General features: G+C 36.9%; 10 protein-coding genes and 2 non-coding genes across 12 annotated transcripts, besides 7 other annotated features; 8 read left to right on the top strand and 4 right to left on the bottom strand.

Moving 5' to 3' along the window:
- The first annotated feature begins 252 nt into the window (after nt 1-252).
- On the top strand, nt 253-385 carry YNCL0033C. The gene is made up of 2 exons: nt 253-289; nt 350-385. It is a non-coding gene; the product is annotated as a tRNA-Ile (tRNA).
- Nucleotides 386-897: 512 nt separating this feature from the next.
- Nucleotides 898-1,473, top strand: CDC42 (Rho family GTPase CDC42; the record flags this gene model as incomplete). Its single annotated transcript, NM_001182116.1, has 1 exon — nt 898-1,473. One exon carries the CDS (start codon nt 898-900, stop codon nt 1,471-1,473), a length of 576 nt encoding a protein of 191 aa, NP_013330.1.
- Nucleotides 1,474-2,552: 1,079 nt separating this feature from the next.
- Nucleotides 2,553-2,661: an origin of replication (ARS1218; Autonomously Replicating Sequence).
- A 560-nt stretch (nt 2,662-3,221) lies between these two features.
- On the top strand, nt 3,222-5,666 carry ECM22 (Ecm22p; the record flags this gene model as incomplete). Its single annotated transcript, NM_001182115.1, has 1 exon — nt 3,222-5,666. The coding sequence occupies one exon, from the start codon at nt 3,222-3,224 to the stop codon at nt 5,664-5,666; it is 2,445 nt and encodes an 814-aa protein (NP_013329.1).
- Nucleotides 5,667-5,840: 174 nt separating this feature from the next.
- Nucleotides 5,841-6,115: a long terminal repeat (Ty4 LTR).
- A 25-nt stretch (nt 6,116-6,140) lies between these two features.
- Nucleotides 6,141-6,417: a long terminal repeat (Ty1 LTR).
- Nucleotides 6,418-6,622: 205 nt separating this feature from the next.
- Nucleotides 6,623-6,956: a long terminal repeat (Ty1 LTR).
- Nucleotides 6,623-12,540: a mobile genetic element (YLRWTy1-2; Ty1 element, LTR retrotransposon of the Copia (Pseudoviridae) group; contains co-transcribed genes TYA Gag and TYB Pol, encoding proteins involved in structure and function of virus-like particles, flanked by two direct repeats).
- YLR227W-B (gag-pol fusion protein) lies at nt 6,979-12,247 on the bottom strand (the record flags this gene model as incomplete). The annotated part of the gene is given in 1 exon segment (NM_001184408.2): nt 6,979-12,247. Coding segments are annotated over 1 exon segment (5,268 nt in total).
- On the bottom strand, nt 10,925-12,247 carry YLR227W-A (gag protein; the record flags this gene model as incomplete). The annotated part of the gene is made up of 1 exon (NM_001184407.1): nt 10,925-12,247. One exon carries the CDS (start codon nt 12,245-12,247, stop codon nt 10,925-10,927), a length of 1,323 nt encoding a protein of 440 aa, NP_058172.1.
- Nucleotides 12,207-12,540: a long terminal repeat (Ty1 LTR).
- A 109-nt stretch (nt 12,541-12,649) lies between these two features.
- Nucleotides 12,650-12,979: a long terminal repeat (Ty1 LTR).
- An 86-nt stretch (nt 12,980-13,065) lies between these two features.
- On the top strand, nt 13,066-13,166 carry YNCL0032C. Its single transcript is given in 2 exon segments — nt 13,066-13,103; nt 13,123-13,166. It is a non-coding gene; the product is annotated as a tRNA-Leu (tRNA).
- Nucleotides 13,167-13,641: 475 nt separating this feature from the next.
- Nucleotides 13,642-15,123, top strand: ADY4 (Ady4p; the record flags this gene model as incomplete). Its single annotated transcript, NM_001182114.1, has 1 exon — nt 13,642-15,123. The coding sequence occupies one exon, from the start codon at nt 13,642-13,644 to the stop codon at nt 15,121-15,123; it is 1,482 nt and encodes a 493-aa protein (NP_013328.1).
- Nucleotides 15,124-15,143: 20 nt separating this feature from the next.
- BUR2 (Bur2p) lies at nt 15,144-16,331 on the bottom strand (the record flags this gene model as incomplete). Its single annotated transcript, NM_001182113.1, has 1 exon — nt 15,144-16,331. The coding sequence occupies one exon, from the start codon at nt 16,329-16,331 to the stop codon at nt 15,144-15,146; it is 1,188 nt and encodes a 395-aa protein (NP_013327.1).
- Nucleotides 16,332-16,766: 435 nt separating this feature from the next.
- On the top strand, nt 16,767-17,990 carry YLR225C (uncharacterized protein; the record flags this gene model as incomplete). Its single annotated transcript, NM_001182112.1, has 1 exon — nt 16,767-17,990. One exon carries the CDS (start codon nt 16,767-16,769, stop codon nt 17,988-17,990), a length of 1,224 nt encoding a protein of 407 aa, NP_013326.1.
- A 121-nt stretch (nt 17,991-18,111) lies between these two features.
- UCC1 (Ucc1p) lies at nt 18,112-19,221 on the bottom strand (the record flags this gene model as incomplete). The annotated part of the gene is made up of 1 exon (NM_001182111.1): nt 18,112-19,221. One exon carries the CDS (start codon nt 19,219-19,221, stop codon nt 18,112-18,114), a length of 1,110 nt encoding a protein of 369 aa, NP_013325.1.
- Nucleotides 19,222-20,194: 973 nt separating this feature from the next.
- Nucleotides 20,195-23,452, top strand: IFH1 (Ifh1p; the record flags this gene model as incomplete). The annotated part of the gene is made up of 1 exon (NM_001182110.1): nt 20,195-23,452. The coding sequence occupies one exon, from the start codon at nt 20,195-20,197 to the stop codon at nt 23,450-23,452; it is 3,258 nt and encodes a 1,085-aa protein (NP_013324.1).
- Nucleotides 23,453-23,913: 461 nt separating this feature from the next.
- Nucleotides 23,914-26,367, top strand: UTP13 (U3 snoRNA-associated protein UTP13; the record flags this gene model as incomplete). Its single annotated transcript, NM_001182109.1, has 1 exon — nt 23,914-26,367. The coding sequence occupies one exon, from the start codon at nt 23,914-23,916 to the stop codon at nt 26,365-26,367; it is 2,454 nt and encodes an 817-aa protein (NP_013323.1).
- Nucleotides 26,368-26,520: the final 153 nt, after the last annotated feature.

Here is a 26,520-nt window from a genome sequence, read left to right as displayed (position 1 = left end):
CTGATAGCGAACCTATAAATTTATACTTTCTTTCCAAGAATTAAAATAAATATCTGGGCCCGTGTATTACTTACCAGTTGCCGTGCATAGTCGTGAATCTTCTTTCATTTATCAACCTTCTTCCAATAATGAAGCTAACTTATCAGTGGTAGTACTGTTGAACGAAACAAGCCGGAACTCAAAAGGGTAATTTCGTGAAAAACAATCATCTACGGTATAAATAACAATTTAATTTACGTCTCTTTCGAAAATGCTCGTGTAGCTCAGTGGTTAGAGCTTCGTGCTTATAGCAACATTCGGTTTCCGAAGTTTCTGTGCCAAAGACCTTTCAAACAGGCCTTTAAAAGCAACGCGACCGTCGTGGGTTCAATCCCCACCTCGAGCACTTTCTCTTTTTTTTTTAAAAAAAGTTGCATTATTTCTATCAACTGTTGTAGCTACGTTACACCTAATTTTGTATTGTAGACTGTTAGATAATCCACATATACAGGTAAATACGGCACATTGTCTTCTAAACATCGCATTAAAGATGTCTTCCACCGTCGATTCAAGGGTCATTCAATACGGGTAATACTGCTTCCATTGGGCCCTTCCAAATGAAACAAGATACGGGAAAAAGTGATAAAAAAAAGCAAACAAGGTTGATTGATCGATGATAGACGCGATTCTTGGAAAAGGCAAGAGCAGCGTTTTGATAAATAGGTTCCAGGTGTACCGAGATATACTGATTATCCTTCTCTGTCATTCTTCACTTTTTGCAATAGGTTTCCTTTGTCGCAAAAAATTATATTCGTTATTTATTATACTATTCTATTTTCCTGAGGAGATAGGTTAACAAACGAATTAGAGAAGCAAAACTTATAAAACAAGAAATAAACGTATTAGCTCTTCCACAAAATGCAAACGCTAAAGTGTGTTGTTGTCGGTGATGGTGCTGTTGGGAAAACGTGCCTTCTAATCTCCTATACAACGAATCAATTTCCAGCCGACTATGTTCCAACAGTGTTCGATAACTATGCGGTGACTGTGATGATTGGTGATGAACCATATACGTTAGGTTTGTTTGATACGGCCGGTCAAGAAGATTACGATCGATTGAGACCCTTGTCATATCCTTCTACTGATGTATTTTTGGTTTGTTTCAGTGTTATTTCCCCACCCTCTTTTGAAAACGTTAAAGAAAAATGGTTCCCTGAAGTACATCACCATTGTCCAGGTGTACCATGCCTGGTCGTCGGTACGCAGATTGATCTAAGGGATGACAAGGTAATCATCGAGAAGTTGCAAAGACAAAGATTACGTCCGATTACATCAGAACAAGGTTCCAGGTTAGCAAGAGAACTGAAAGCAGTAAAATATGTCGAGTGTTCGGCACTAACACAACGCGGTTTGAAGAATGTATTCGATGAAGCTATCGTGGCCGCCTTGGAGCCTCCTGTTATCAAGAAAAGTAAAAAATGTGCAATTTTGTAGTCATATTAGTATATGCCCATCTTTTCTTAATCTATATCTAAAATTAACTTATATATACACCTTCCTATCCTTTTATTATCGTTGTATTTCATTTTTTCGCTTTGCTCAGAGTTGATTCTCTTTGTTTCTTGCGCCAGGATCATCCGTCTGTTCAAGGCGGAGTAGTGCAAAAAAGTCGAGCCGTCAAGCCCCAAACGTTCAATACTTCCATGTTCTTCAACGCTAAACGCGACATTTGCGAGTCCTACCACGTCTTCTCCGTTTACGGGCAAAAACACCTCTTAACATCAAAAATTTGGCTTTCGTGCTTTTTTCTGAAATATATTCGTTGCATAGACACGGTATGCATATGAAACATTCAGGCTAGCAATCAATACTTAAACCCTTTACGGGCGTGCATGATGTATCAGGAAACCAGTTTGAGAATGTCGCCCACCAAGCTCCATGGAAAGGCGCAAACCAATTACGCGGAACACAAAAATGGGCCTTTTTTTGATCGCCTCAAAGGCCGGACCAGGTTCGTTAAACGTCTGTAGAGGTGCCGAACAATTTTTGTCTAGAATAAATTTCCATTTTTCTGGCATTTAATTCTAGGCTTTCTGGTCTCTTTGTTCTTGCAGCTAGCCCATTGGGTGCTCTTCAAAATATGTCAATATCACCTTGATTTTGAAAATGCGCCCGTAAAATTGGACTTATGCTACAAATATATTCTACAGGAAAAGATCCGCAAGGTCTGCTTTAGCGTAAAAACGACCTCCCAGTATTTTATATAACCTCAGCCATTTCACTGAATGATACATAGTAGCATATATAGCTAGGCCTAAATGTATTTTTTTTTACAACTTTTTAGATCGCTGCGTGAAGGATGAAACTTCATATGAGTACGGACGTTTGAAAGGGTAGAGTGGCGCTAGCATAGAAATGCCATTTCTCGGAGGTGTCATCATTCGAAAAGAACTCAATTTTCAAGCGATTGAGATTCAAAGGCAAACCGATGCCTCCTCATTGGTCACATCTTCATGTAAACTGTGGCTGCTTTTTTTTCTAAATACTCTATGACTACAGCTTTCCTTTGTACAAACTCAAGTTTATTTAATCGTCTTTTTTAATGTTTATGTTCAACATACCCGAAACCACTACAAGACGGAAAATACTAGAGAAACATCAACAAATGAAAAAAAAAGGCTACAATCCTCGGATGAAACTGATAAAAACGAGCACAGTATATGCCGAGTCGTAGCATTTAACGTACTAACACTACTCGCCAAATCATAAGAGCTTCATGCTGACGTGTGTATCTATATCGCTTTTACAGATCCTGCAACCGACAGAGCCGAAAACGTAATTGGTGACTCGTTCCTCGTTCTTGTCGGAAAAATTTAAACGAGCGCGTTCGATAAACTCAACGAAGGCAAGTTTGAACAATAGATGTTGGTCGTAATCATTCGTTCTTCGACTTTTATAGCCTTTTTTTTAACTTAACGAACTCGTACTATCTAATAGTTTATTTCCCCTTGTTTTTTTTTGTTACGATTGGGGAAAAGCAAGGGTTCCCTGCGTCTACGATTACATCATCTACTAACTAGTCACCGAAATCGATTATCGTCGAAGGAGAAGCAACCAAGACCTCCACTTTTCAAAGGCACAAATAACATTTCGCCTTTACATAATATAGAGGAGTTAAGTCGACGGTTTTTTTCATTTAAGGTTTATATTTCGTTTATCCATAGATCTCCATCTAACATAACATGACATCCGATGATGGGAATGCTGGACAAGAAAGAGAGAAGGATGCTGAACTGATTGAGGTTGGGGGCAAGAAAGTGAGCAAGACTTCGACAGGGAAACGGAAGTTTCATAACAAGTCCAAGACCGGTTGCGACAATTGTAAAAGAAGAAGAGTAAAATGTGATGAAGGCAAACCATTTTGCAAGAAATGTACAAACATGAAATTGGACTGTGTTTACAGCCCTATTCAGCCAAGAAGAAGAAAAGATTCTTCGTCGTCAAAATTTGCATCAGCGGTCCACGATAGGGTAGGCAAGAAAAATCTGAGTGACAATGCCATCATGTTACAACAACAACAACAGCAACTTCATCATCAACAAGAACAGCAATTTCGTCAACAACAGCAAGTTCAGTTACAGCAGCAACTGTTGCCACATGTTGGTACTGATGAACAAAGCAATTCCCCTAATAGCGTTCCTCCATCCGTATCCAATAATATGGAGAATCTTTTGTTACCGCACCTATTAGCGAGTTTAGTGAATAACACCAGTAACAGTACCAACAGCAGTGCAAATGGAGCTGAAGCGCATAATAATATAACACAAACAGCTCCCAGTTCAATGATAAACAACAACCACCCAAACATGGCCCTACCAGGGAATTCGCCATTGAGTATACCGATAACACCTAGTTTTCAATCAACGGCCATGAATTTATCAAGTAGCCTTAACGGCTTACTCTCGCCTGGTAGGCTAAATTCGGTGACGAATGGATTGCAGCAGCCACAACTTCAACAACAAAATCAGCAAATTCCACAACAACAAGGAACACAGTCCCCCTTCAGCAATATTCCCTTCGACCAGCTAGCGCAATTGAACAAGATGGGCTTGAACTTCAATATGAAGAGCTTCAATACATTATTTCCATACGGTGCTGCAAATGGAATGGCCTCTGAGTTTCAAGAGTTATTTGGCCTCGGAAAGTTTGCTACATCTAATAACAGAGCAATCAAAGTTAGCACAGCAGAGGAGGCACTCGCAAATATGCAACAGGAACAGGAGGACAAAAACAAGCAATTTACGAAGAACCCATTGGATAATACTAAGACGGATGCTGTTAATTCGGGCAATAACCCCCTTAACGGAAACGAAAATAAAGTTACTGCTTCTGATATACTATCTCATAACAAAAACTTGATAATCGACAATACCGGTCTCACAATCAGTCCCCCACACACGTTGTCCAAACCTTCCATAGATCAAAACATTGCGTCCCCTTCAACGGGAGTATCCAATGTAACCTCTACAAAGTCATTGTTATCTATACCGGACAACAGGACCGCTTTGGGAAATTCTCCTACTTTGAAGACGTCCCCAATGGGTGACCTGTTATCCAACTCGGAGGCATTGTCTCCACGTTCATCAAATTCTCACACTCAACAACAATCTTCTCCCCATTCAAACGCTTCATCAGCCTCACGACTAGTCCCTGAATTAGTCGGGCTGTCTAGAAAATCAAATTTGAATTTGATAGATCTAAAACTTTTTCATCACTATTGTACTGACGTATGGCATACCATAACCGAAGCAGGCATTTCTGGTCCTGAAGTATGGAGCACTTATATTCCGGATTTGGCTTTTCATTTTCCCTTCTTGATGCATACAATTTTGGCTTTTAGCGCCACTCATTTGTCCAGAACTGAAGCCGGCTTGGATAACTACGTGTCTAGTCATCGTTTAGAAGCGTTGAGACTGTTAAGAGAGGCTGTGCTCGAAATTTCAGATGATAACACAGATGCTTTGGTGGCTAGTGCTCTAATATTAATCCTAGATTCATTGGCAAATGCTTCAAGCAGCTCACCAACGGCATGGATTTTCCATGTTAAAGGCGCCGTAACTATACTAACTGCTGTATGGCCCCTGTCGGAGACATCCAAGTTTTATAACTTAATTTCTGTTGACTTGAGTGATTTGGGTGAAGCTGTAATCAACCAAAGTAATCATAATAATGATAATGACAATAGCAATAATGGTGATGGAAATAACAATAATACGATATCGGAACTCGTATGCTTTGACGAAAGTATAGCAGATTTATATCCCGTAGAAATTGATTCACCGTACTTGATAACTTTAGCATATTTGGACAAACTGCATCGCGAAAAAAATCAATTAGATTTTATGTTGAGAGTCTTCTCATTTCCTGCTCTTTTGGATAGGACTTTTTTAGCATTATTAATGACAGGCGACCTAGGGGCCATGAGAATAATGAGGTCTTACTATACATTATTGAGAGGTTATACCACAGAAATAAAGGACAAAGTGTGGTTCTTGGATAGCGTATCACAGGTTTTACCACAGGATGTTGATGAGTATAGTGGAGGTGGTGGTATGCATATGATGCTGGATTTCTTAGGAGGTGGGTTACCTTCTATGACCACTACAAACTTTTCAGCTTTTATGTAATTTATCAAAATATAAACTCTTTTCTTTCGATGGGTCAGTGCTACAGAATGTGAACCTCATCGATGAATAACTACATTATGTTACTTCCGAATATACTGGCCATTTTGAGGAATCCACAAAAGGAAATGGATACTTATACATAGTAGTATTATTATTTCTTCTTTCGTTTTTATATGTTGTCAAGTGATCATTAATAATAACATGAGTTGTTATGGTAACAATTTAAATGTTTACATAGTATATTGAGGTACACCCGGTATACGTTTATGTGTAAATGCACTAATCACAGGATAAAAACTTAAGCGAGCAATTCAGACAATGCTGAGCTGAGTTAAAGATATATTGATTGAACATAATGTGGTAGCTACTTATATATATGAGGAATACGGGTCACCACACTAAATACATAGTAACTACCAAAGGCACTTTTATGTTAATAATAAATAATAATGAGCAAATCTAATGCTTTCTTGAAAAATAGGTGGATTTTATGGGTGAATAATTGAATAATTGTTGGGATTCTATTGTTAAAGGCACTAATAGTGGGCATACGTTAATGTGCCAGGAGAATATAGCAACATTGAAGGGAAATGACATCTCTACAGAGCATCACTATTTTTTCTTCTTCAATTTAATTGTTGTTACTCATTATCCTATTACATTATCGATCATTGCATTTCAGCTTCCATTAAATTCGATGACTGTTCCTCAATTTTTGACGTCATCTTCTTACGCCGTATATGATAAAATAAATACTTGTACATAGGTGATTTTTGTCCGTATCTCAGCAGTTTTATATTTTTCTCTTATATTGCATGAAAAGATGGATATTCATTCTTCATTAATACTACCAATTAACGGCATTTCATTATCCATTACAATTATTTTTTATTCTCGCTTTCAAACTATTTACTGACGTCTAGTCTGACCGAAAACCAAAGAGTTCACATCTATTCTGAGAAATGGGTGAATGTTGAGATAATTGTTGGGATTCCATTGTTGATAAAGGCTATAATATTAGGTATACAGAATATACTAGAAGTTCTCCTCAAGGATTTAGGAATCCATAAAAGGGAATCTGCAATTCTACACAATTCTATAAATATTATTATCATCATTTTATATGTTTATATTCATTGATCCTATTACATTATCAATCCTTGCGTTTCAGCTTCCACTAATTTAGATGACTATTTCTCATCATTTGCGTCATCTTCTAACACCGTATATGATAATATACTAGTAATGTAAATACTAGTTAGTAGATGATAGTTGATTTCTATTCCAACATACCACCCATAATGTAATAGATCTAATGAATCCATTTGTTAGTTAATAGTTTAAATGTTTTTATCGGAAGAGGTTTTGTCATCACATCAGCAATGTTCTTCTTGGTCTCGATGTAGTATACGTATAGATTATTACCTGATACTTCATCTCTAAGTCTCATTGCCTTTGTGCCAAAAAATCTGTTTCTAAATTTCTCTTCATTTGTAGACTTAATTATACTGATCGTTGATCTACTATCAGTAAGTAAGCCTTTAATAATTGGTTTCTTGTTAAGTTCTTGCACAAGGTGACTGAGGTTATTCAATAGCGGAATAGCTTCACTGACTGCGTGTATTTCTGCTTCTGTAGTTGAAGTGCATGTTAACGAAGCCTTTGTCGACTTTCCTCCAATCACTTTTCCGTTGAGTAGGAAAATGTTACCAATTTGTGACTTGTAATATGGTTGGTTACCATATGAAGCATCGCTTATTGCGACTAGTTTATTATCTGGCTCGGTAGGTTTGTTTTTGTGCCATATCAGTTGTTTATCTCTAGTGTCCCACATGAATTGTATTAACTCATATGTCATGTCTAAAACTTGCCTAGAGGGGAATAGTATATGTTGAGCAAGTGTGTTGATGTAGTATAGTAAGTCAAATCTAAATTTATATCCAACATATGAAGCTAGACCAATCAACTTTTGCATTTCATGTACCTTCTCTTTGTATTCATCTTCATCTATTTCTAGTTCATCCTGGTCTATATAAAGACCTGGTTGACCTGGAGCGCTAAGTTTTCTTCCTTTTGGATTCAAAGGTACGTTTAATTTGGGTATTTTCTCAGTTAATGAGTTTTCCATACCTAATTTCATGTATTTACCTCTTTGATATTTGATTTCTAAGCCAAGTATGTCGTACTGAATTTCGTTATCACTTTCACCCAGATTTATTATCTTTGTATCGTATTGTTTCTTGAGTGTTGTTATGATTTTCTTATTTGCATTTAAGTCTTTGCTGAACAATATCATATCATCAACGAATAAGCAAATTGTTACTTGACTATTCTTAAATACGCATGACCATCCACGAACTTCTTCCATACCACACTGTTTTATCAGGTATGATTTGATAGTTTCGTACCAGTTCGCTCCACTTTGTTTCAATCCATAATGTGATTTCTTCAAACGTATCAACTTATCATTCATTCCTAAATGTGGTGGAGGTCTTATGTATAATTCTTCTTTGATGTCTGCATACAAATATGCCGAAGATATGTCTAATTGTGTAATATAGTAGTTATTGTCTAATGCAAGTGACAGGGATGTCATCAACGCATAATGATGTACAGTGTTGGATTGCATACCTGTATCGTACGTATCAGGATGCTGAATGTCACCTCTTGCAACAAATCTAGCTTTATGAGTTCCGTCACGTTTCTTGTTGAAGATAAACATTGAGTTTATTACTCTTTTAGGGTCTATTTCTTTTCTGTCATAATATTTGTCAGTGTCCCAAGTATTCATTTTCAATAGTTGGTTGACTTCTTTGTGGTATGCTTCGATATATTTTTCCTTTTCTTTAATATCTTTATTATAGGTGATTGCCTCATCGTATCTTAAGGTTGTTCGTATTGGTTTGATTGATTTTACTGCTTTTGCAGCTGCAATCAGGTGAATTCGTTTCTTCGATCTCGGAGGTTCTAAACTACGCATATTCTTAGTATTCCATGTGTCTCGTGATACCTTAATTTCAGTTTCATTATCTTCTAATGATCTTTTCTTACTGTTGATAGTAGTATAGGCATTAGAGTCACCAATACCACCCAAACTGGAATTAGTTTGACGAGAATTGATCGGTGGAAGTTCTTTAAAGGAGTCTGATAATTCGGTAGGAGGTTCTGGAGGCGGATCGGGAAGTGGGAGATCAGCGATAATAGATTCCTCGGTATTCTGTTCAGAAACAGTAGTTGGCGTTTTGATAGGAACAATATTGTGCGATGAATTATTTTCCGGTGGAGAAGCATCGATTGAAGGTGAACGGTGTATAATCCTTTTCTCAGTCTCCTGGTCGCTTATCTGCGGAACAGTTTTGTTGTTGGTACCACCCGTACTGGATATTGGTACGTTTGTATGATTAGTCTCATTGTTACTGTACGAGTCTGAGTGTCTGAAATCTTTAGATTTACTGGCGTGCGACGACTCATGTGTGTTAGATTGGGACATGGGAGCAAGTAAAGGAACATTTAATTTATGCATACCACCCGAACCGGTACTCTCGATATTGGAAATTTGGGGGGTGCTAGATCTCTTCTTTGATGGAAGAATATTAGATTCAGATATGTTGGGGTCAACTTCTCTGGGTGCACGAAGATTGATTTCAGATATAGGTTTTGAATCTTCAGTATGAGTTGACGGAGGTGTGGAATCGGTTGGACTCACAGCTTTTGAAAGGACATTTCTCGGTTGCTCAGGATGTAGTTCAATGTCAGATTGGAAGTCATGGTCAGATTCTATGTTAAGATCATTGGATTCTTGGATCTCATTTGACGCAATGAACGAATGATATGAAGCAGTTAAACGGTTTAAGTCTTCATCGAAAGTGAGTGCGTCGTAATTGAATTGATCTAATCTGGATTCCTTGCCCTGAAGAATAACATAGTTAGTTGTATCTACTGTCTTCTTTAAGGATGGAAGATAGATGATATATCCATAAGAGTTTCGAGACGGATGTAGAGCGTAACCTGGGATGCCACGAGGATGTATTTTGGAGTTAGGGTTGTGATCATTGACGATAACAGGTTGACCGAAAGGTAACAAAGTACTGATATCAAGTCCTGCCAAGCCAGCATGTTGGCTTGCAGATTTTTTGCTTTTAGGTGAAGCTAGTGAATTTCTCACAATAGTAGAAAATTCGATTGCAGAGAACCATAAATGGTTCGGTAAACCACTACATTGCAGTTGAGTACGGCAGTCATCTAATAAGGTACGGTTTAGTCGTTCAGCGACTCCATGTGCTCGGGAATCCGCTGTGGTTGTATAGCATGGAGTTATACCATTTTTTTCAAGGAATTTATGGAGAGTTCTGTTAGTATACTCAGAACCACGGTCCATTTGTATAACCAAGACACTGGCCTGAAATTGGTTTTTAATGAAAGCTAGTATCGTGGTAAATACATCGAGGATAGAGTCCTCGCGACGGTCGTGCAATGGATAAACCCAACGGAATTTTGTTGTCTCATCAGTAAATGAGATGAAATAGGATGGTGCACTTTTTGGTAGGTTGTGAACTGGACCAAATATGTCAGTATGTAGGTATTGAAAGGGTTCGTATGAATTTTGGTATTTTAGTCGTGAACCTTTGATATGTCTGTGTTTGGTGCTTTTGCCGATTAAACAATCAGGACATTGATAGTCAATAGCACTAGACCAGTCGACATCTGATTCGTTAAAATACGTGATGGTGTTATTTTTAAGTGAGTATCGAATTGTCTGTGCATTGGCATGCGCAAGCATTCGATGAATGAAAGGATAAGGATATTTGCGTGTACTTTCACTTGTATGGACATTATTGATGGTGGGTACGGAGATATTTGATGGAAGCAAGTACCTTTTAGATACCCAGTAAAAGTCTCCATATTGTACGATAGGTGCAAGTACAGTGCCGTCAGATCGTTCTAAGACGTTTTTGGTAAAGCATGCTGTGATATCTACTGCAGCCAATTCATTCAAACTGAGTAAGTCATAGGCTATGTTAGGAGTGTGCAATACCTTTATTGATGTTTTGGTGTTGTCCTGGAAGTGAAATTGTAGGTCACCAATAGCGTTAATTGGTATATTTCTTTTTTGAGCATCAACTACGTTTATGTCAGGATTAGATGATGCTGAGTGTATGTGATGAGCAGATCTTATAAGGGTTCGTGATGCTCCTGAATCGAGAAGGAGGTGTCCAGGGAGTTCATCATCAGAATGATTAGTGTGATTTACCGTAGATTCAGTAAGTTCCTGGCCTAAGGTGAAGGTCGTGCTTATTGTTCAATTGAATCGGTTCAGTAGTTGATTTACTGATGGAATCGTTGTCCGTGCTGGGAGAGTTATTAGATGTGGATACATTGTGAGCCCTGGCTGTTTTCGATTTCGAATTATTTGTTTTTTGAGGATTCCGAGCTATAACTTTGGGTTTGGTTGTATTCGTATAGCTGCGAGAATCATTCTTCTCATCACTCAGATTTCTCCTGTAATTAGGTTTGCTGTTTCTCGATCCCTGTTGTTCTTCATAAATAGCATGGATATCTAAGAACAGTTCAGCGACTGTCATATTTAGATGTCGATGACGTGTGTAGCGTAAAAATTTATATTCGCCAGATAGACCTCTCATAATTAATTGGCATGCGACCTTGTTATTGATATGAATGCCATTATTGTTCAGTCTGTCGATAATGTTTGTGACTTTTGTTTCAAATGCATCTGCAGGTGTACTGCCATTATATTGCAAATTTGCCAGGGTCACAATGTCGTTTGCCTCTTGGGTATCAGATTGCATTTTTTCAATACTTTTGGAAAGAATTTTCATGATATCCGTATAATCAACGGATAGGATGTCTTTGACCCAGGTAGGTAGGAATTGAGAGGGAGCAAATATTTGAAAAGTGTTATACAAGAAGGTGAGTTCATCATCAGTGATCTGACGTACGGGTTTTCCGTTTACTGTCGGAATAATACCACCGAGATTCGAGTTTTGTAAAAATTTGATGTATGTTTTAACCCAATTTGGAAAGTCATTAGGTGAGGTTAACATTGGTGGTGGTCTGACATATTTTTTAGTGGATGTCATATCAGAGTCCGCTGAGGATGAATCAGTAAATGTATTACCTGACTCAGGTGATGGAGTGCTCAGAGGCGTTCCAACTGATGATGGATACTGCGGAAACTGTGATTGTGGCCCAGGTGGAAAGTACATAGGCGACATTTGATAAGGTGTATACGGAATCATAGATGGGTGTCCGTAAAATGACCAACCAGATGGATTGGCTTGGTTTTGGGTCATCATGCACTGCTGTGGGTACGGCCCATTCTGTGGAGGTGGTACTGAAGCAGGTTGAGGAGAGGCATGATGGGGGTTCTCTGGAACAGCTGATGAAGCAGGTGTTGTTGTCTGTTGAGAGTTAGCCTTAGTGGAAGCCTTCTCACATTCTTCTGTTTTGGAAGCTGAAACGTCTAACGGATCTTGATTTGTGTGGACTTCCTTAGAAGTAACCGAAGCACAGGCGCTACCATGAGAAATATGTGAATGTTGAGATAATTGTTGGGATTCCATTGTTGATAAAGGCTATAATATTAGGTATACAGAATATACTAGAAGTTCTCCTCAAGGATTTAGGAATCCATAAAAGGGAATCTGCAATTCTACACAATTCTATAAATATTATTATCATCATTTTATATGTTTATATTCATTGATCCTATTACATTATCAATCCTTGCGTTTCAGCTTCCACTAATTTAGATGACTATTTCTCATCATTTGCGTCATCTTCTAACACCGTATATGATAATATACTAGTAATGTAAATACTAGTTAGTAGATGATAGTTGATTTCTATTCCAACATATTCCAACAAAAATGATATCGATCCCAAAGAGCTCCTAAGCTAGGGAAATCGCGGAGATATATGCATTTCCCAAATAATTTATGCTTTCCCACATTTGCTAACTTAATTGTTGGAATAAAAATCAACTATCGTCATTAACTAGTAGTCTTACTACGCGTATATTATCATATACGGGTAGTTAGATGATGACATAAGGTATGAGAAGATGCAACCGAAGTTAAAGGAAGCTGAAATGGAAGGATTGATAATGTAATAAGATAATGAAAAATATAAAACGGAAGGAGAAATAATCGTAATATTATTGTGTAGAAATATCGATTCCATTTGAGAGTTTCTATATCCTCGAGGAGAACTTCTAGTTTATTCTTATACATAATATTATAGCCTTAATCAACAATGGAATCCCAACAATTATGTCAAACTTTACCAATTTCTCATTAATAAGTAATCAGCCAAGAAAAAGACTTTAGAAATAAATGGCTAACCCAATGGCTTGTATAATCCATCGTTTTCAACATACAATGGGAGTTTGGCCGAGTGGTTTAAGGCGTCAGATTTAGGTGGGTTTAACCTCTAAAATCTCTGATATCTTCGGATGCAAGGGTTCGAATCCCTTAGCTCTCATTATTTTTTGTTTTTTGCCATCTTTACTTTTTCCTATAAATTACTAGATCGTATCATTTTAGCACAGTTGTTTCACTCCAGTTCATAATTAATGTAGCCATTTCTCTAAAAGTTGGCAAAGCTTCCTTTACGTTCGTAAGTAGGGAAAGAATTATGACGTGTTACCAGACCCTGTCTGCCGGGTGATTTTGGGGCCACAAAACTGGTATAGCAGCGAATTCGCATATGAAATGCAGTAGCTGAACCTGTCCATTGCCACAAAAGTTCTATTTACTAAATTTGAATGAAGTGCCCCGGCACTATAGAGAATTTTTCTGTCAAATTTTTATTGGGCGTAAAGGTTTGCGCTGTCACAGAGAAGACGATTTACCCATGATTATGTTACTACTCATCTCCAACAGGAGGAAATACAAACAAAATTGTACATATATGCCCTATTTATTGATCATAGTCACAAATTGTCGGCTCACGTATAATGAATAAAGACGTCGACTATCAAACTTTTAAAAAAAGTTTAAGAAAAGAATTTAAAAAAGCTGTGAAGACTATCCTAAATTTACAAGCATATAATGGTGATTTGATAAGGGACTTTTTGGCTCTTTATATTCCGTACCATGTAGTTTTTTATAATCTTTCGATCATGAAAAAAGGTTCACCATTAAGGATTCAAACCAATAACCTTCTGAAAGAAGCGCTGGCCAAAATTTTAAACTTTAATCTTGCGATGGGTCCAAAACATATCATCAAGATAATGAAGAAAGATAAAGCCGATCCAGAGACAATGAATAAATTAAAACTGGTACTATATATAAAATTATTTCAAGGAGTATTTGGTCATGTAGATAAAAATTATAACCTCGCATTTCAATCTTTTCGCTGGTGCTTACAATTCATTGCGTACTCAAAAAGGACAAGACTATTTGCAAGTATCGCAGACGAGCAAATTGGAGCTTTTTATGAACTTTGCGAACTATTTATATCCATGTTGTGTTGCCACTGTTTTCTAATTGATTTGAAAGAAAATGAAGCATTGGTAGGCAATAATCTAAAAAATTTTATCAAAAGACAAAACCCTAATTATTCCCATGGCTTCGATTTAAATGAGGAGACCAAGTCACTTCAATGGCACTGGTCACTCGACGAGGTAGATGTTATTGAGGCGTTATACTGCGTCGCTTTCGATGCGATGGATAAGATAACGCTTAAATTTTCAAAGGTCAATGAAAATTTTGTTTTTAGTCAGTTTTTTCAGTATTGTGCAGAAATCGAAGAAATGTTAGCCATTCTGAGAGGAAAAATTTGGGAGTGTGAATGTGATGTGTTCGGTCCCAGAATCGGACTATTAGTAGATAGTAACCACATGAATGAAACAATTCAAAAAAATATTCTGTCAATAACTTTCAAACTTAAAAATGACCCTCAGATTATATGCTGCTTGAATAAAATTCTGGAAGGCTTATTACTTTCATCAGGTGTTCAATTTAAAGTTATCCAGTTTTTTTATGTATTAAAACTATACTATATGCAAGATAATGAATACACATTCGAAGCATCATCTGAAATGGATAAATTGACCATAGAATGCTTATGTATCATCGAAAATATTATTGATGCTTGTGACAATCCTGATGAAGTAACTGACTACCAACTACCTAAGGTACTGTTGACTGCTATGGAGGGGAAATTACTTGTTGCTGAAAAAATATCCGAAGATAATGACTGTTCAGAATCTCTGGACGATTATCATCCCCGAACTTACCAATTCAGACATCCCAGAATAATAATAGACAAGATGAAAACAAAATTGAAGCAGAAACTGCGCTTTGACTCACCTAAAGATCCAGAAACAGATGATCATTGGATTGAGTATTGGAAATATTGCTATCAGGATAACATAGGGAACTTGCCGGACATTTTGTCACGTATATATCAAACCTTTACTGATCCCTCCAATTAAACATAACTTGTACTCTATTTTTATATTTTAGGTTTTTTGGCATCTGGGGTTCTTATAGGATCTTTAGCCTTTCTCTTCATACTTTCTTGTTTAGCCTTATCTAGTAAATCTTTAACCCTTGTTTCAATATGATTCAAAAACTCTTCCTTCACCTCACCGGATTTAATCAACTCGTAGTTAAACGGATCAGAGATTTCTGAAACTTCATTTTCCACATCGCCACTTTCGTCAATCACCGAATCAATCATGCTTGAATCAATTTGTAATTTAGCACCTTTATTACTTTTTAAGTTGAAAAAATTCTCTTCCAGTAACTTGTAATCGGTAAAGATATTGGCAAAATTTTCCGGCGTTACTTCGATAGGGAATCTATCCTTGAAGAAGTTTTTCGGATATCTGAAATCTTTGTCTACAAGCTTTTTATACTCTAAACCACAGTATATGAGAGATAGTACAATGAACGTATAACCGTCGCACAATAAAGAAACTGGCTGGGTGACAGCTTGGACCATAAAATTTCTTGATTCTTGAAGAATTTTTGGAAAAGCTTTTTTAAAGTTTTCTGGCAGATTGTGATCCCTGTTGAATCTATAATAGCCACTGAACACTTCTTCAATCAATTCTTTTGGATTACTGATATTTAAGTCAAAGCCAAATAAACATAGTATTTTTTTTTCATTCGTCACTAACTTATCTCTAAATTCCCATTTAAGTTTATCAATATTTGTTCGACTTTTTAAAGACGGTATATTTTGCATCAAAAACTCACAAGTCGCCTTAATATAGGCCTCTATAGGCCTATTATTCTCCATTGTTTTGCAAGCGGTGACCAGAATTCCCTGTGATATATGAATACATTCAGTTATGGCTGTAGGTATTCCATATATGAACCAATACCTGTAAAATAGAATGCATGATGCCGTATAGGTGTGATCAAAAAGATTTAATTTTTTTTTAAGTGTGTAAAAGTACATTAAGCATTTTTCCATATTTTTTTTTATTTCCACTGCTATCGGTCCATTAGTGCCTATCTTTTCAATAATATCTTTGCACTCAAAAACCCACTGGTTTTCTGGTGTTTCTATCAAATCCGGCCATAGGGTCCTTGCGTTAAACCCACTCGATGCTGGTGGTGGTGATGCATTGCTCGTTGGTTTTGGTACAGCTTGAAATTTTTTCACGTCACCACTTGAAGATGTAGCAGACATTATCTTACTGTAATATATTTTAAACGAAAATACTACGGCCTCCTTCAATATGTGTATATAATTACCAATCAAAATAGCTACTTGCTTTCTAACAGAAATAGTGATACTTTTTAATCACTTTTCTTTTTTTACTGAACAGTGAAAAATAGAAGTCACAATGAGACCTAGGTCAAAAAGCCATAATGAATAGGGTTTGCAATAAAAAAGCTTTAAACGATAGGTCTGTTAAAGAGGATAAATAGGTTTATCATGTATCATTTGGTTTTTTGGGATAGGGCTTGGCAAAAACCATAACAGGGGAATGAGATTTTATATATAAATAGACAAGATAGATACTAAAATAGTGACGGATTCTCTCTAAATATTCGAGAAATTTTCAAAATTTTAGGGCAACGAACAGTTTAATTAACATAAAAATCATAGAGCAAAGAAAAAATGGCGGTTGCGATCAAAAAGGAGAAGACGAAATTTGCCCCCGTTAAGGAAGTTTTATCCGAGAAGGATCATGCTAATTATACTAAATTTCAGGATACATCGAAACTAGAATGGTTTTGCAGGACGTCAAATCACAAAAAGTTCAAGTCACATAGTTTATTAAAAGCAGTAAGAAATCCAACGGAAACAAGAATAGAGACACAAACTCTGTATTTTACGGATCTCACCAACGGCAAATGTGGATTAATTCAACTATTATATTCCAGTGTTATGGGCGGTATATACAAAGGTTTTCAGTTAAATTTCAAAATATTTAAAGCCAGCAGTGAGGAAAACTCTGAAGAAGACATTGATATATGGGAAAGCTTTAAAATTGATAATATCAAAGATTTTGATACGTTAAAAGTTGAATCGGACAATGTTACGTTTCACTTCGTACCTTTGGAAAATTCTTCCTCCAGTGGATTTGCTCAATTATTAATTAAGATAGATATTCCGAAGGGAAGTACAAGCTGTTTACTAAAAGATTTGAAGGTTGACATTACCGTAAATTTACAAGAAGGATTCATAATAAACCCGGACGGTTCCAATTATTACCTTGACAAGAGCATCAGCTTGGAAGAGTTAGCAAAAAGAGACTCTTCTAGTACGTCCAGAAAAATGATAAGACATGTTTTTGTTCCTAGAGGTTTTTGCAATGGTACCATCTCATACAAGAAAAACGATAAACCTGTGAAGCTGGACTTGAAGGACACGCCTATGTTGTATCTGGATGCTGTCCAGGGGCTAATACCCAATAAGGCGGCTAGTAAATGGAATTTTCTTTGTTTCAATGGTGAGAAGCGTTCGATGATGTGTATTGAATTCACCACAACAAAAGAATATGGCAGCACTACAGTGACTATATGGGCGGTTAGTGATAAGGACAAAATTTTGGAGGTCGGGTCAAGTGTAAATGATCATGCTGTTAAATTTCCATCTACAAAAGAGGATAAGCAAAATGGTTGGAAATATCCTACATCCATTTCATTTCCGCGTGGTTTTGAAGAATCTAATTTAAGATTAGTCAATAGGTACGATATAATGAGTGAGCTGCCCGCTTTCATTAGGTCTATTGCTGAAAATCTGGCAAACATGAAGCCATTCATTTACCAATTCTGCCAGAAGTCTAAATTCGATGACGATGAAGGAGTTTCCATCATTGAAAGTACATTTATCAATTGAAAAAAATGAAATTTGACTATACATATTTTCATCATTGCAAGAATATTATATCCATTTATAAGTAGGTAGGTGCATAGACGTATATACACATATATTATAGACTAATTGATAAATTTTTTTTTCATCTTCGAAGATAAGGGGTATTCCAGTTGGGCAATGCTATTTCTTGACCAAGATCTTGCTTTTGTTCCGGATGCTTGTAGACGAAAATTCTTATCAATTTGGATGGCTTGTAAGGTAAACCGTGCCCAATTATCGTGTCTCTAGGAAATGAAATTTTCTCTTCAGATTGTAAGCAGGCCAAACTCCATGCAAACTGGTATGAAAAAGAACATTCACTATAGTTGAAGATTGCTTCAATGCTATTTACGGGTTCGATTCTAAAGAGTAACCACGGCTTCGATATCTGATATGGAATAAAGTCATAACCGAGTAGAACTAAATCACCATTGATACAAACATCTGAATCTGTCCTGTCGATAGCTTTCAGTTCCAGGGGAAGATGTGTCGTTCCAGTGCCTTCAAAAATTTGCTCATCGTATAGCCTGGGAAGGTGGCCTAGGTTAACACAGTATATTCCTTCAGATGTTATCAATTCGTTGATATATCCTGCACTTGCCACGATCTGCTTCGGCCCATAGTTGCATATGCCTATTTCCGTAATAATTTTCGGTATGTATCTGGCAACGTGCGCATTTTTTACATAAAACCAAACGTTTACCGGTGTAGGCTCGTCCTTCCTCCTGGACCAAAAGTTAACAGGTAAAGCTGTCAACGACTGCATAAGAGTTCTTTCCTTGGGCCGACTATTAAAGTTACTGGTAGAATCAGAACCATTTGAATCTTGACTTTTGGTATATTTGTCCCATCCCATATTAATTATCTTTCCAGGATATTGCAGCGCATTGTATACAATATACCAAGAATCTGCGATGTATTTAGTCATGCACAGTGGCACATTAAAACCTGGTTCCTTCGTTTCTTGAATGATTTCTCTGGCATGCTGTCGAAGTGGGTCCAAACTCTTGACATATAAACATAATGAATGTTTGACAACGGCCCATATATAGTTGTCCTCAGCTATCCACGCCAAACTCTTCTCCTTATAGCTGTGGTTATGCAAAACGTAGAAGTATTTATTGACAGCACGAAGTTCATTAGGCACGTACTCTAGTAATGATAAATGTATCTCCAGTGGTAAATCCATCAAGCTGCTATCGCTCTGATTCATCTCTTGTTTGCACACTCTGTCTTCTTTGCGCCAATAGGCATAGTACAAACAAAAAAACGAGCCAAGCAAACAGCGGAAACTCTATTAAAGGTTATGCTACCTTCCGATAGTGATAATATTATGAGAAACTCCAATGTAGATCTACTTGTCTGAGATGGCCTTTGATAAAAAAATCAATCGAGTACGCAATAGAGGGGCAGAGACTTTGAAGAGCAAAAAAAAGAAAAAGGAAATTTTCAGTTATTGTTCCGATTTTTCCGTGTGGGGTTCGGGATGCCTAGTTGTTCCGTAATGCGATTGAAAGATACACTTAACTAGGAGGCTGCTAGTACGCGACCCCTACCTACGTATTGCAAAGATGTTTGAAGTATCAACGGGTGTAGAACTTTGCAATCAAGCAAAAGCTAGATAGTTCCATTATGAATTGTGACGATGTTACCCGTACTGCCTACTACATCTCTTTATACGGATTGAAATCTCTAAAGGTTGCCCTGCCCGTCGTTTCTTTTTCGTTGGAATTCTTTTTTTTTTTTTTTTTTTTTTCATCTCATCACTAAATTGATTTAAAGTACAACTAGGGAAAAGAGACTAGATAATAGGTGCTTTACACGTTTTGACGTTTAGCTTTTACGGCTCTTTAATTGACTTGCTGTAAGTATTTGTATAATCATTGGTAATATTTGAATACATTCGAAACACTTGCTACAAGAAATTAAAAGGAGGAACTCTTCAAAAGGCTATATTTAATTACTGCTTATTTATTACATTCCTCCCTTTCCACAATTCTAACATAGGACAAACCTATAATATTTTTTTTAACTTCGGTGAGCATCATAAGCAATAACCATTTCAAACATAGTAATATTCATTCTACGAAATTCATTTTCAAGCTTGTTGAAATTGAAGGAAATTCAACAAGGAAGCAAATAAACAAATAAGGAAAAAACAACCGGCAAACTGGAAACAGAACGAAATGGCAGGCAAAAAAAGTCCTCGAAAAAGTACGATCAATCATAGTACACATTCTGGTAAACTGCCAGCAAATATTAAAAGGCTCATAAAAAAGGGCGAATCCGATACAAAGTCCAGGCAATCACCACCCACACTGAGTACAACGAGGCCAAGAAGATTTAGCCTTATATACTCTTCTGAGTCATCCTTGAGTGACGTATCTGATTCTGATAAAAACAAAAGTACAAACCCACATAAAATTAAAAGAAAAGCAAAGAACATTTCAAATAATTCCCAAGGAAAAAAAAGTAAACTTATACAAAGGCAAATAGACAATGACGACGAGGGCACAGAGTCATCCGATTACCAAGCTGTAACAGATGGCGAAGAGAGTGAAAATGAAGAAGAAGAGAGTGAAGAAGAAGAAGAAGATGATGACGAAGACGACGACGACGATGATGATGACGGAAGTGATAGTGATAGTGATAGCGAAACAAGTTCTGATGACGAGAATATAGATTTTGTCAAACTGACGGCCCAAAGAAAGAAAAGAGCCATGAAAGCTTTATCTGCCATGAATACAAATAGCAATACACTCTATTCCTCTCGTGAGAACAGTAACAAAAATAAATCAGTTAAACTATCCCCTAAGAAAGAAAATGAAGAAGAGCAGAAAGAAGAAAAAGAAAAAGAGAAAGAAGAGCAACAAAAACAACAAGAATCAAACAAAAAAGAAGTAAACGGTTCAGGCACTACTACTACACAACAGGCGCTATCGTTTAAATTCAAAAAAGAGGACGACGGCATTAGTTTTGGTAATGGTAATGAAGGCTATAACGAGGATATAGGTGAAGAAGTCTTGGATTTAAAAAACAAAGAGAACAATGGTAATGAAGAAGATAAACTGGATTCTAAGGTGATGTTAGGTAACAACGATGAGTTACGATTTCCCAATATTTCAGAGTCAGATGAATCTGAATATGATATTGACCAGGATGCGTACTTTGACGTGATTAACAATGAAGATTCTCATGGAGAAATTGGTACAGATCTTGAAACGGGGGAAGACGATCTTCCCATATTGGAAGAAGAAGAACAAAACATTGTTTCTGAGCTACAAAATGACGACGAACTCTCATTCGATGGTAGTATACACGAAGAAGGGTCTGATCCTGTAGAAGATGCTGAAAATAAATTTTTGCAAAATGAATACAATCAAGAAAACGGATATGATGAAGAAGATGACGAAGAAGATGAAATAATGTCTGATTTTGATATGCCGTTTTATGAAGATCCTAAATTTGCAAATCTTTATTATTATGGCGATGGTTCAGAGCCAAAGCTATCCTTGAGTACATCTTTACCGTTAATGCTAAATGATGAAAAACTATCTAAACTAAAAAAGAAAGAGGCCAAAAAACGGGAACAGGAAGAAAGGAAACAAAGACGAAAGCTCTATAAAAAGACGCAAAAACCTAGTACGAGAACAACCTCCAATGTGGACAATGATGAGTATATTTTCAATGTTTTTTTTCAATCAGATGATGAAAATAGTGGCCATAAGAGCAAGAAAGGCAGGCATAAATCGGGCAAAAGTCATATTGAACATAAGAATAAAGGCTCGAATTTGATAAAATCCAATGATGATCTGGAACCATCCACTCATAGTACGGTCCTGAATTCCGGGAAATATGATTCTTCTGACGATGAATATGATAACATTTTGTTGGATGTTGCCCATATGCCTTCAGATGATGAATGCAGTGAATCTGAAACGTCCCACGATGCTGACACGGATGAAGAATTGAGGGCACTAGATTCAGATAGCTTAGACATTGGCACAGAACTGGACGACGATTACGAAGACGACGACGATGATTCCAGCGTGACAAATGTGTTCATAGACATCGATGATTTAGATCCAGACTCTTTTTACTTTCATTACGACAGCGATGGATCTTCCTCTTTGATAAGTTCTAACTCAGACAAAGAAAATTCTGATGGATCCAAAGATTGCAAACATGATCTCTTAGAGACTGTTGTGTACGTTGATGACGAATCCACAGATGAAGATGATAACCTACCGCCCCCAAGTTCAAGGTCAAAAAACATTGGCTCAAAAGCAAAGGAAATCGTAAGTTCAAATGTTGTTGGATTACGTCCACCAAAATTGGGTACTTGGGAGACGGACAACAAACCTTTTAGTATTATTGATGGTCTGTCTACTAAATCATTATACGCCTTAATCCAAGAACATCAACAGCTTCGCGAGCAACATCAAAGGGCTCAAACCCCAGATGTTAAAAGAGAGGGAAGCTCTAATGGCAATAACGGTGACGAATTGACACTCAATGAGCTGCTAAACATGAGTGAATTGGAGGATGATTCACCATCCCACACAGACGATATGGAGAACAATTACAATGATGCAATTAATAGCAAAAGCACAAATGGCCATGCTGCAGATTGGTATGAAGTTCCTAAGGTTCCATTATCTGCATTTAGAAATAAGGGTATTAATGCCTATGAAGAAGATGAGTACATGATACCAGCAAATTCTAACAGAAAAGTTCCCATTGGCTATATTGGTAATGAAAGAACAAGAAAGAAGATTGATAAGATGAAAGAGCTACAACGGAAAAAAACTGAAAAAAAAAGGCAGTTAAAGAAAAAAAAGAAGCTTCTTAAAATAAGAAAGCAAAGACAAAAGGCAATAAAGGAGCAAGAAACTATGAATTTACAATTGGGAATCAATGGCCATGAGATCATCGGTAACAATAACAGCCATAGCGACATAAATACCGGTACCGATTTTACAACCAATGAAAATACCCCTATGAATGAACTTCCCTCTCACGCACCTGAAGATGCGTCATTAATACCTCATAATTCTGATCTTGCCGTGGACAGCAATACAAGGAAAAATTCAACAAAAAGTGTTGGTTTAGATGAAATTCATGAGATTTTGGGCAAAGATGAAAATGACTTACTGTCTGTAGGTGATATTAACGGTTATGATGCACAAGAAGGTCATGTGATCGAAGATACTGACGCCGATATCCTAGCATCGTTAACCGCTCCTGTGCAATTCGACAATACATTAAGCCATGAAAATAGTAATTCCATGTGGAGAAGAAGGCAAAGTATGGTGGAAGCAGCGGCTGAAAATCTTCGTTTCACTAAAAATGGTTTATTTAGTGAGAGTGCATTGGCAGATATCGAAGGAATTATGGGCAATGATGTTAACCATTCATTCGAATTCAATGACGTCTTACAATGAGCTATTTTGCATTTTTTTATGGTTACTACAATCAAATCACCTTTCGTTTACAATATCATCATCAGTATGTGACTTTGCCTTATTCTACTCTGAATTTTGCTTTATCGTTGGTTGAAAAGAATTACATGTTATTTTTTTACTTATATATGCATATTTTTATAGAAAAACACAATCAATATTTTTTTTACTGGTATAATCCGTCCAATCAGACGTATAAAAGTAAATAAGCCTCAAGCAACCCCATTTGATGGATTGCCTTACTCTTCGACTCTAGTTGAGATGATAACCTCATCCACTCTTCTGGCGATTAAGATGGAGCTTCTTAATATATCCGTGTAAAGCGACTGAAAATTTTCTGAAAAATTCAGCTCATCGCTCTCAGATATAATAGCGGTATGGCATTAAAGGTGTGAACCAACAACATAGTACTCTCAACGGTAGTAAGCCATACTACGTACAATATGGATCTGAAAACCTCATATAAAGGTATATCGTTAAACCCTATTTATGCAGGAAGCAGTGCTGTTGCCACTGTTTCAGAAAATGGTAAAATACTAGCTACTCCGGTGCTTGACGAAATCAACATAATCGATTTAACCCCAGGCTCCAGAAAAATTTTGCACAAGATTTCTAATGAAGACGAGCAAGAAATTACTGCACTGAAATTAACTCCTGATGGTCAATATCTCACGTATGTTTCACAAGCTCAGCTTTTAAAAATCTTTCACCTTAAGACCGGGAAAGTTGTCAGATCAATGAAAATCTCTTCTCCATCGTACATTCTCGACGCAGATTCCACTTCAACGCTTCTCGCAGTCGGAGGGACAGATGGTAGTATAATTGTTGTGGATATTGAAAATGGTTACATTACTCATTCGTTCAAAGGTCATGGTGGTACAATTTCCAGTTTGAAGTTTTATGGACAATTGAATAGTAAAATATGGTTATTAGCATCCGGTGACACCAATGGTATGGTAAAGGTTTGGGATCTTGTTAAAAGGAAGTGCTTGCACACATTACAAGAGCACACATCTGCTGTGAGAGGGTTGGATATCATTGAGGTACCAGATAATGATGAGCCAAGCCTAAATTTACTTTCCGGTGGTAGAGACGATATCATCAATCTCTGGGATTTCAATATGAAAAAGAAATGTAAATTGTTGAAAACACTTCCAGTAAATCAACAGGTAGAGTCATGCGGATTCCTAAAGGATGGTGACGGTAAACGCATAATTTATACAGCCGGCGGTGATGCTATCTTTCAGTTAATTGACTCTGAATCTGGTAGCGTGCTTAAAAGAACCAATAAACCTATAGAAGAGTTATTCATTATTGGTGTACTTCCAATATTGAGCAATTCACAGATGTTTTTAGTATTGTCTGACCAGACATTACAACTAATTAACGTTGAAGAAGACTTAAAGAATGATGAAGACACAATACAGGTCACTTCGAGCATTGCTGGTAATCATGGTATTATTGCTGACATGAGGTATGTTGGCCCAGAGCTGAATAAATTAGCTTTAGCTACCAATTCTCCATCGCTTAGGATAATACCCGTCCCCGATTTATCAGGCCCAGAAGCTTCGCTGCCTTTGGATGTCGAAATTTATGAAGGTCATGAAGATTTGCTAAATTCATTGGATGCTACTGAGGATGGCCTGTGGATCGCAACCGCCTCTAAAGATAATACGGCTATTGTTTGGAGATACAATGAGAACAGCTGCAAGTTTGATATTTATGCCAAGTATATTGGTCATTCAGCTGCCGTAACTGCTGTTGGATTGCCAAATATAGTTTCAAAGGGATATCCTGAATTTTTATTGACAGCATCGAATGATTTAACAATTAAGAAATGGATAATTCCAAAGCCAACTGCTAGTATGGATGTTCAAATCATCAAGGTATCCGAATATACTCGTCATGCCCATGAAAAGGATATCAATGCTTTGTCAGTTTCTCCTAACGATTCTATTTTTGCAACAGCATCATACGACAAGACCTGTAAGATCTGGAACCTAGAAAATGGTGAATTGGAAGCCACGTTGGCCAACCACAAGCGTGGACTATGGGATGTATCATTTTGCCAATATGATAAATTATTGGCAACTTCTTCAGGTGATAAAACAGTCAAGATATGGTCATTGGATACATTCAGCGTTATGAAAACATTGGAAGGTCATACCAATGCGGTTCAAAGATGTTCGTTTATTAATAAGCAAAAACAACTGATCAGTTGTGGTGCTGATGGCTTGATCAAAATATGGGATTGTTCTAGCGGTGAATGTCTGAAGACTTTGGATGGTCATAATAATAGATTATGGGCTTTAAGTACTATGAATGATGGTGATATGATCGTAAGTGCTGATGCAGATGGTGTTTTTCAGTTTTGGAAAGATTGTACGGAACAAGAAATAGAAGAAGAACAAGAAAAAGCTAAATTACAAGTCGAACAAGAACAATCGCTTCAAAATTATATGAGCAAAGGTGATTGGACAAATGCATTTTTGTTAGCAATGACTTTAGATCACCCAATGAGGTTGTTTAATGTTTTGAAAAGAGCTTTGGGCGAATCAAGGTCTAGACAAGATACCGAAGAGGGCAAAATTGAAGTCATTTTCAATGAAGAATTGGACCAAGCCATCTCTATCCTAAATGATGAACAGTTAATTTTGTTAATGAAACGATGCAGAGATTGGAATACAAATGCAAAAACACATACCATAGCGCAAAGAACAATAAGATGTATTTTGATGCATCATAACATAGCAAAATTGAGTGAGATACCCGGAATGGTAAAGATAGTTGATGCAATAATTCCATACACGCAAAGGCATTTCACAAGGGTTGATAACTTAGTTGAACAAAGTTACATATTAGACTACGCGCTAGTGGAAATGGATAAGCTATTCTAGGCAGTAAGTCCAAGATATTGAGCCTTTAAAAGCAAGGCAATAGCAACATATTATTTTGTAAACTAGATATATAAAGACAAAATGCATTGATGAAGCGGAAAGCTTAAAATAATTCGATATATAATTAGGTGCCTTTACGGGCATTGAAAACTT

Source organism: Saccharomyces cerevisiae, chromosome XII (assembly GCF_000146045.2).
Source record: "Saccharomyces cerevisiae S288C chromosome XII, complete sequence".
Classification (NCBI taxonomy): Eukaryota; Fungi; Ascomycota; class Saccharomycetes; order Saccharomycetales; family Saccharomycetaceae; genus Saccharomyces; species Saccharomyces cerevisiae.
Note: the sequence above shows the minus strand (reverse complement) of the source record. Positions and strands in the feature narration are given on the sequence as shown.